Source organism: Heteronotia binoei, chromosome 21, assembly GCF_032191835.1.
Source record: "Heteronotia binoei isolate CCM8104 ecotype False Entrance Well chromosome 21, APGP_CSIRO_Hbin_v1, whole genome shotgun sequence".
In the NCBI taxonomy this organism is placed as follows: domain Eukaryota; kingdom Metazoa; phylum Chordata; class Lepidosauria; order Squamata; family Gekkonidae; genus Heteronotia; species Heteronotia binoei.
Genome location: NC_083243.1, coordinates 194270524 through 194280947, shown reverse-complemented (window position 1 = coordinate 194280947; position 10424 = coordinate 194270524). Strand labels below are relative to the sequence as shown.

The 10424-nt window shown below is 43.2% G+C and overlaps 1 protein-coding gene across 1 annotated transcript in view; it reads right to left on the bottom strand.

The window, feature by feature from the left end:
• Window positions 1–1633: 1633 nt before the first annotated feature.
• Window positions 1634–10424, bottom strand: part of PARP14 (poly(ADP-ribose) polymerase family member 14) — a 72360-nt gene continuing 63569 nt past the window's right edge. Inside the window, exons 16-17 of the mRNA XM_060261420.1 lie at window positions 5403–5577; window positions 1634–3503 (exon numbers count right to left, since the gene is read on the bottom strand). Of these exons, the coding sequence (XP_060117403.1) occupies window positions 3217–3503; window positions 5403–5577 (462 nt within the window). The 3' untranslated portion in view covers window positions 1634–3216. The remainder of the gene's footprint in view (window positions 3504–5402; window positions 5578–10424) is intronic.

Genomic DNA, 10424 nt, shown 5'->3' with positions numbered 1-10424 from the left:
GATGATTTGTTCTAAAACTTTTCCAGGTATAGACGTTAAGCTGACGGGTCAATAGTTAACCAGAGCGTTTTTTTTCCCCTTCTTGAAGATGGAGACAACATTCGCCTGCCTCCAATCTTCCGGCATCTTTCCTGTTCGCCAAGAATTCTCAAAAATACTTAAAGCTACTGTGGGGGCACCCCTCCCCTTCTGGAGCCAACATGGCCATCATGTGCTCCAGAGGCAAGCACTTTCTGCCGTTCCTTTTTTGCTGCCATGGGAATAGAAACATTTCAGCTAGCTGCATCCTTGCTCTTTTGTCAGAAGAGGCCTTTTTCTTATCTTTTCTTCAGACCAGTTGTCCCCCACAGGGGATCTTCTAACCCTAACACCTGGGGGGGGGAGGGGGCGCTGAATTGGGCCTCCCCCCCTGCCTGGCGCCATAGGCAAATGCCCCCCTACTCTGCTGCCCTCCTCTGCAGAGCCCCCACTGCCCACACCCTTCCACTCCCCCACAGGCCAAAGGCAAAGTTAGAGGGCATGAGGGCCCCCAGCCAATGCGCAGTCTCAGAGAACGCTGCAGAGAGACCACAGGTGGAAGGGTGGGTGCCATGGAGGGCAGCGGGGCTTTGCTCAGGGCATTGTGCACTTTGGGGCCACCCCTGTGTAGGATAATTAATCACTACAAATATTGAACTGTAAGGCTGAACTATAAGTTTACAGAGCCCCAAGGAAGAGACACTGTAGCTGAGAGAGACAAAAACGATGCACTTTCAGGACTGGTATTCCTAGGAAGTGAGATAGTGATATGATAAGGAAACCTTTTGGTGTCAGCTTTGTGATCCCAAATGCCACCACTGTGTTGGCGCTGAGGCTTTATGAGCCCTGGAAGTAACTAAGAAGTTTAACCCTTCAGGCTTCATTCAGATTTGCTATTCACAATGGGGCTCCTAGTTTATTTTTTTTCTTTAAAATGTTACCAATGTTTTTTTTAAGACATCACCATTTAAAGCGGTAATAGCAAAGCAGTGGAGCTAGTTTTCAACAGCAAAACTGAGAAGAACTTTAACTGCTCTCTCCCCATTCATTGGAATGACCCAGAGCCAAAATGAGGCTGCACTGTGGCCACAATTTACATTTTGTAGATGGACTGAGGTATCTGTTTGCTCTACGCACAAACAATTTCAACCTGTGCTGCGGTCTGAACAATGCTATATCCAGCATGTCTTTACATCATTTCCTCTTGTCATACTTGCTAGGAAAACATATACCGTTTTCACACACAGCTTACCTTGAAGTCACAATCCTGTTCCCTCCGCAGCGTCCGGTTGGATTTCCCACCATCTGCGCTGGAGTTACAGGAAGTGCCGCAGCTTCTGCATAGCAAACGTAAACTGTGGTTTAGCAGTTTACGTTTGCTACCCAAAAGCTGCGGCACTTCCTGTAACTCCGGCGCAGATGGTGCGAAATCCGACCGGACGCTGCGGAGGGAACAGGATTGTGACTGCGAGGTTAGCTGTGTGCGAAAACGGTCATGTACTTTGTTCCTTTCATAATCTTCCTATATCTTACTTATAAGCATTAATAAAAATGAAGACAAAAAGTACCCTTTCGAAGTTGAACTCCCGTGACATAAATGACTTTGACGCTAGACTCATTGAAAGAATTTATTGATTTTGTCAGGTATTTGAAACATGGCAATGTCACATAAGAAATGGGGGAAATGTCAGTTAAATGGCATTATGATGAACTGTCAAGGAAAGAACATCACTTAAACTCTGAGAGCTCTGAGAACATTTGAAGATCAAAGACTTGATATTTCTTTCTTTACACACAAGATGGCAGAATGAACTGATGGCTACTTTTCTCCAACCGACCTCCCTGACAAACTTATGTCCAGAAGCAATTGCAAGAAACAGGAGCAAAAAAAAAAAATAAATCAATGGAGAAAAGCAGTGCATGGAGAAAAGCTAGCCCACACTTCCCCTGTGTGTTTTGCTGCAGTCCCCTTCAGCATTCTTGGGATTTTCAAAATCCTTAGAGAGCAGAGCAGAGCTGCGCCTCTTGAGGTTTTAGAGACCTGAGCACAAATGCATGTTCTTACTAATTTCCCCCTTAAAAAGCTCGGCTTTCTAAAACACCTACTTCTCAACAGACAGTTAATATTTATTTCGGCTCTTAGGCAGTTAATATTTATTTCAGCCCTCAGAAATGCTTCACCTACTCGAGCAGAAAAGAACCAGAATCTAGTAGTACCTTAAAGACTAACAACATTTGCAGCAGATCATGAGCTTTCAAGAGCCACAAGAAGTGAGCTGCGGCCCACAAAATCATATACCCTGCCAAAAATTTGTTAGTCTTTAAGGTGCCACTGGACTCCTTTTCTACTGCTACAGATTAACATGGATACCCATCTTTATTTACTTCACCTACTGATTTCTCTACAACTGCTGTTATTCAGCTAAGCCTGCTTTTGTGTCTTTCTCTGGTCAACTGAACTGTTGCTGTTGAATGGTGGGCACTTCCCTCCACCCCCACAAGCTTCCCACTGCTTCGTAAGTCCTGAGAGAGATGCAGGAGGAAACGTAGCAAGGTTTCACTTTTGAAAACTGGTATATTTTAAGAACAAGGCCTCAGCGCTGAAGTTCCTCCAGAAAGATAATACTTTTTCTCATTAAAAAGTGCCTCACAAAAAACAAATGGCTATTATGCCAATATGCTCCAAAAGAAAGAAAAAAGAGAGTACAAGATAACTGGCCAGAAACAGACATGACAGTCTAATGGATGCAAATGGCAGGCACATGATGGCTTTAACATTTCCTCAGCCTCTCTCAGCCAAGTAAGACAAACAGCACAAGCAAGGGATGCAGAACTATGTATTATACCTAACTCTGATCTTCAGGGTGTGTGTAAGTATTTAACCCTTTCCTTGTCACTGGGCACATATGACAAGCTGTTTCCCTATGCACTCCCTTGGTGCAATTGATGAATATTAGCAGTGCACACTACCCCACCCTGTGCAAACTGCCCTGAAGCATGGCAGAACTTTACGCTAACAGCTAAAATGGGCACAACGGAACTCCTTCCTCAAATCTCATACCAGATTTCTGTAGGATCTCAGTCAAAATTATTTGGACTTTTCTATTAAAAATAATTTTTACGGAGATACTTGCATTCCAATTGCAACTTCAAAAGTTTCTAGGAAAGGGTAAGGAAGCTCTTCTAGTGAAAGGGAGCTCAGTTTCTGAAAGTAATAAGATATTCCGGATAAGCCTGAGCATCATGAAATATGACAAACATGGATGGATTGCTCAAATTGTCAGTTACACTGTCATACAGGTCAACCCCACCAAGACTTTTCGAAGGTGGAGTAACGTAGTTCTGTCGCCCAGTGCTGAACTCTCCAGTGAGGACCCGAGCAAGATACATAAATTTTCTACCACTGGCATCTGGTGTTGAATACGTATCATTCGCAGAATAGTTGGCATGCACAGCAAAATAGGTGCCCTTTCCAATCATTGCAGCTGGAACAAGAGGGGGGAAAAAAGATGCATTATCTTAGAGGAACACTAATCCCATCACTGGAATCTGGAAAAAGAGCCATCACATGACACAAGAAATATGAATTATGGGCTATTTGAGTGGATATATGATTAGCTAATAATGTTAATAATATCCTATCACTTTGCTCAGCAAAGTTTGAAGTCATCCTGCAGCCCAGGAAGCCTTCTTAAAAATTAAACTGCTCTCCCTCTGGCAGAAAACCTCCTTAGGTTAGAGAAGACATCAAAGTAGAAGGCTACAAGGCAACCAATAGTAATCGCATTGAGTGGCGCTTCAAAGTGCTTCACTCTCATTATCCTTCAGAGGTTCGATCTACCAAAGATTTCCACAGATGGAAGGGATATTCATTCATGGAATATGAGTTTCTGATCTTCCCCTTCCAGCTGCATCCTCAAATGCCTCCCAATAGGCTGCTTTTGGGGGACAGGAGACCCCTGCAGGAAAACATGAGAGGGTAGTCCAAGGTCTGCAGCAGCAGGGGGGGTGGGGATTGGTAAAAATCCTTTGAGGGACCCAAACTGTTGTAATTTATTAAACTGTATTTTTGGTTTGAGGTGACTGAGCCTGCCCATTTAGAGGCCTGCCAGTATACTGTGTTATGACAATCTTACATGCTTTTCACTTTTTTTGTTGTTAACCATCTTAAGCTTTCTTTGGAAATGTAAAATATAAGTGTTTTAAACAAGTAATTACTCCAGCAACCTCAACTGCTGAGGGAATACACAGAACCTAAAAAGCATTTTATGCATTCATTATGAATTCACACACACTGTAAGTGGGATAATGAAATCCAAGGAGGCACAGGATGCAAGCAGCCATTCTTTTGGGATTAAACAACCAAGAGTCTACAATTGCTTAGGTTTAAGCATCTCTTATTCTTGGTGCATGGTTTTGAAATAGAAAAAAATAGGGTACAATTACCCCTGCCCTCTGATCTGAAAAAAAGAATGGGAACCCAGGGAATTGTCCATGATTGGTAGTGTTATTAAAGAGCTGTTAATGCTCCCATGTATGGGGGGGAAACACAACCAAAATCCAGAGGCTTCGCACCCACACATGGCTCACAATCCAAGCAGTGTGCATTCTTTAGGTGCGTTATGATCCCTTATCAAGCCAGTTTTGCAGGACTCCTCCATGCTTCAAGATGGACTCTGAGAAGGTCAAAAGAATCCCTCAGGAAGGAAGCATGCCTTGGTAAAAGAGACATATATTTAATGTGAATGCTATGGACACCTAAATGGATCATGCCCCAAACAGATCACTCATTAACCAGTTCAAAAAGACCTGAAGCAGTTTTGAAAGTACTTGTAAGGTTTTTTTTTTTTTAAAAATTATCCTTGTAATTTGTAAAGAAGGGCATAAGTGTACAAGTACTTACACAGCCCTTTTATAAGTAAAGTTACCCACCCTCTTACAGCAATATTCCAGTTACTGAAAAAGTTTCTAATTTCCCAACACAATTTTAACATTAATTTTATATATATTGCAAAAAAAAAAAATCCCAATCAAAACAAAAGTTTTTTGCATTTTCCATTCCCATAAAATTATAAGCAAAGCCCATTTCTCTATCACTAGACCTGCAGCATTAACGCTATGATCCATCAGTACATTTGTCCACCTCCATCATGTTCAGCAATTTGGCCTTTCTTGTTTAGAAAATGTTATAATTAGGATCAGGTCTATATATTAGGATAATGCCTAATATTAATCACTGTAATCTGAGCAAATATTGACATTATTTGCCACACAGCCAATAAAATAAACAAGGCTTGGGTGGGTGGAGGGTTCAGAGGACATATTGTGTCCAATGCTAAACATAATGCCTCCTAGAATAAATCACCTGGTTTCAGATACCTTACCATTCTTTCCAGCATAGCTGCGATTAAATCCAGTCTGGTTAATTGGGGTTACTGTTGAACTGGGAGTCCCATGGAACAGAAGCTTTTCATTGTTTCTGTGGCTGTTCTTATTATCCATCGCTTCCTTTTTGACTTTATAGGATTGCCAAAGGTAAGGATTTTGAATCCTTTCAATCTACAAAAGATGTGAACAGAAGACCAATACTGACGACTTTTTTTTTAATCTCCTCCAAAAACAAAACACAATTAAGATTTATAGAACATTTATGAGTGTGAAAATAAAGATGCATTTACCTGCAACTATTATTCATTGAATCCCTTTTGTGCAAGCCACATGGGAACTGTACATGGAGCAGGCTTGCCATCAGATAGGTCTTTACAGCTAGAAGCCTCTAGGGGGTGCTATGGACTAGAGCCAGAAGTTTATTCCCACCCAGGGACCACATGCTCCTGCTCAACAGTACCCTCACCCTCAGCACCACCAAAGCTTGCCTGGGACAGGATGTAGGGTATGCATGCCTGCACAGAAGATACTTGATGGACAATAGTTACAGGTAAGTGCAACTTTGTTTTTATCATTGTTCTTTTGTGCAGTCCTATATTGAGATTCTAGCAAACTACTCACCAGGCAGTGGAGCATGCTCTCCTCACTTGAATAGTGAATGGAATACCCTCACTCACTTGAGTTTCTCATCTCACCTGCAGATCCAAAGCTTAGTGACATATAAACGTGTCTGCCAACAACTAGGTGGCAGCTCTGCAAATCTCTGTCAAAAACACTCCATCCAAAAAGCTGCTGAAGAAGCCACTGCCTGAATGCAGAGGTGGTCAAACCTTCTTAATGTAAGAGCCACATTAAATAAACATCACATATATGAGGGAGGGAGGATGGATGGAAGACAAATAGATGGGGGAGGGAAAGGTGAAAAGAAAGCAACTTTAAATGCATTTTCCAAGACGCTAGCTGGCTTGGAGAAGTGGTTTAAAGAGACAAATGCCTTCTCCAAGCTGGCCAATGGGGTGGTGGGGGCTTCAAGAGCCACACAATATGTGTGAAAGAACCACATGTAACTCTTGAATTGCAATTTGGCTACCCCTGCCCTAGTGGTATGGGTGGGAATGTTCAACGGATATGGAAATCTGACCTAATCATAACAATCCCTATTGGTCCTGACAATCCATTGAGACAGAGGCCGTTTTCCCACTCACGTTTTACTGGCGCCACGACCATCCTGACGCCGGCGAATCTGCCTGGATTTCGCAACAGAAGCGCCGGCGCTCCCAGAAGCGCCGGCGCTTTCCGTCGCTAAGCCAGCGCAAACGTTTTCCTGCATCTTTGCGATTTCCGTTTGCGCTGGCTTAGCAACGGAAAGCGCCGGCGCTTCTGGGAGCGCCGGAGCTTCTGATGCGAAATCCAGGCAGATTCGCCGGCGTCAGGATGGTCGTGGCGCCAGTAAAACGTGAGTGGGAAAACGGCCAGAGTCTGAAATGACACTCTCCTATCTATCTTTGGGCCAGTAAAACAAACAAATACGGTTCTATCCCTGTGAAACCAGATTGTTCCAAACTAGATGTAATCTTATCCATGATCAGGTGATCCCAGATTTTAGAAAACCAAAGCTCAGTGGTAAGGCGTTCAGGGCTTTTCCAGCTGTGGGATATTACTGCTTTAGTGGAGGTTAGGAGGGTGGTCAATAGAGAACGTTTATGGGTAGGTATTTTAGCATTTTGCCAATGATTGAGTAGGATTAGCAAGGGGTCCATAAGGAGAGTGCTTCTAGTTAAGTCAAATATGAGATGCAGGATTTTTCTCCAAAATGACTTGATTATTGAGCAGTCCCACCAACAGTGGAGATAGTGTGCAACCTCGCCACATCCTCTCCAACAATGGGGAGAATAATTGGGCACAATGTATGCTGGTGTATAATACCATCTAGACAGCGTCTTGAAATTTTGCTGAAAGCTGGGCAGAGGATAACATTGTTTTACGGTCCTTGTGCCATGAGTTGGTGTATGGAGGTAGCTTGGCAAAAAATAGGGAGATTAGGATTTGGTAGATTTTGGAGATGACTCCCTTTTTCTGGAATGTGGGTTGCATAATCAAGACTTCAAACGTTGTATGAGGGCATTTCAGTCCTGACTCAACTTCTGAACTGTCCAGTAGGTGCACGACCTGGAGGTATTCAAATCAGGGTAGTGGGATGTTAGATTGGTTTTAGGAAGAATTTCAGATTTCAGATTCCCAAGCTTGGTTTTAGGAAGAATTTCAGTTTTGAATATAACATCTGAGAGGTATATTAGTGAAGCTTGTCTATATTTTGGAAAGGAGTTACGGGGTTGTGCTGACCTGAACCATGGTTGTCCTATGAAGGATGAAATGGGAGATATATCTGGTGCTAAGCAGTATCGCAGTTGGTCCCATGTTGTTAAGATTGGTTTAATGAAAGGGTTGGTAATCTGCCAGAGAGGTTTAGCTGATTTTTTGAGCCAAATGAATTCAAAGTATTTGCGTGGAGTGATGTGGGCTTACAAAGTTCTTCATACAAAAAAAGGTGCCAATGGTTTTGGTTTTGATACCTTTGTAGAAATGGCTCACAATCTCCAGCAATCATTTTCATGAAAGCCATTTTGCACTTCATGAGTGGATCTTGCATTGCAGCTTTTATACAAATTGCAGGTTTACTTTGGGAGAGTTTTGCTTCTTCCACATACTTGATATTGTCAAAAACAGTCATAGCTCTATAAAGGCACTTAACATTCTCCAACCCCTAGTGGAGCAAAACTTCAGGGGAAATAGTGTGCTTCCAGTCATAGCAGTGTATGATGCCCTTCTGGCTGGGGAATCTTTGAACAAATAATACATGTTGCGCAAGACTGAATTCAGATCCCATTTCACTGCTTTCAATCCTGTTTTAAAAGACCCATGTACAACATGCAGGCTACAAGTTCCAAAGTCAATCCATTCTTTTCCTTCGTTATAGTCAAGGCTGGTTTTAATTTCTTCTGGTTTTCTCAGGAAAAGGTGATTTACATTTGGCCTATCCATAGATACTTGTAATAATTTTGCAACTGATAAAGAAGACATGCCTTCTTGAAACTTCTGAAGAAGGTTTTCAGCAGTAGCAGTCTGAAGAAAAACAGTCATTAGATACCGTGTGGAAACTTTATGACAGTAATCACCCCAAATACGAACCATTAAATTCATCCGTCCCTTTTGAACCACCTTATTCAAAGCTTCATCAAAACAGATAAAAACAGGTGGCTTACCTGTAACTGATGATCTTCGAGTGGTCATCTGTGCAGTCCCACACATGGGTTTTGTGCTGAGTCACAACCCCTAGCTTGGAGAATACAAAAGCTCACCTCAGGTGTTTTGGCGTGCTTCTCCTGTCACTCCAGGAAGCAGTCATCAACTGCGCATGCCTGATGTGGGGGAGGGGTGCCATTCCACTCAGTTTCCTCCAGCCGCTACTGAAGTAATGGTAGAGAAAAATGATGCCAGCAGTGGGGAAGGCTGAGTGGGTCATGTGTGACTGCACAGATGACCACTTGAAGATCATCAGTTACAGGTAAGCAACCAGTTTATCTTCTTCGTGGTTTCAGTGCAGTCCCACAAATGGGTAATTTGCAAGCTAAGAATCAGGATAGAAGGTGCTGGCAAGGTAAGTGATATATCTACTTTACCTGTAGGGACGTACCTGTGGAAACATCACCAAAAAACAGAATGAAGAACTGCCTGGCCAAAGAAGGCATCTTGTCTGGCCCAGACGCCCAAGGCATAAGGCATTAAGAAGATCGAAGGAGAGGACCACACAGCAGCAGTGCAGATGTTTTCTAATGACACGCCCCGGAGGAAGGCTGTCGAAGTCGATACAGTCCGAGTAGAATGAGTTCCACTTGTGGGAGTAGGAGCGATGAGTAGTTGGCTTTCTTGCATTAAGTATAACATTCTGAACAGATAAAGGCATGACTAAAACAGGATTCTCCACACTGTGAGACGCAGCATTACAGGGTTGTGGTGGTGAATTCTGCCGTCCTGTTGAGAGAGCAGGTCCTGGGCAACTAGGAAATGGTAATAGACATTGTTTGATAGGAGCGGAAGCTTTGTGAACCAAGGTTGCTGTGGCCACCATGGTGTACTAGAATACAGTTTGTTTGGTCGTGGACTATCTTCTGGTAATTAGGGGAATTGGAGGGAACATGCAGTGGAGGCGACCGTTCCATTTGTGGAGGAAGGCATCTCCTTGTGAAGACATAGTCTGAGGTCCCCTGGAGTAGTACAGTGGACATTTAGTGTTCGCTGGAGAGGCAAAGACATCCACCTCTGGGTTGCCGAATTGGTGAAAGATGAGCATCAAGTACTTGTGAGCCAGGGACCATTCGTAATTGCTCTTCTGTGAGCAACTGAGAAAGTCTGCCCAGACATTTTCTACTCCTGGGAGATGTACTGCTGTGAGAAAGATGTCGTTCTCGATACACCAGGTCCACAGAGCGATGGCAAATGCTGTTCCTCCATGCTTGTTCACATAAAAAACAGTCGCTATGTTGTCTGATGATATTTGCACATGCTGGTGCTTGAGTGATGGGAGGAACGAATGAAGGGCATGAGCTACAGCATTAACTCCAAGCACAGCTGACGTGGAGAAGCCTCTCTTGATCTGTCCACGATCCCTGCACGGCCAGGTCTCCAAAATGGGCTCCCCATCCTTGTTTTGAAGCATCTGTTGTCACGATCACTGTGGGGGATGGCGGTGTGAACGGTTTGCCTTGCCTTTGCCCTACAGGATTTTAACCAGTTCCGTAGGGCCTGCAAAATGGCCCTCTTCCAATTAGCTTTTAAAGATGGAACTCCTGATAATATCAATAACACCGAGCCATCTTGCACACATTTTGCTTGCACATATTTTGATTGTACTATAAAGTTATACTGTTTTATTGGTTTTACTGTTTAAATTATTAATTATTGTATTCTGTTTTATTTGTATCATGGTTTTACCATGTCTTGTTAGCCACCCTGAGCCT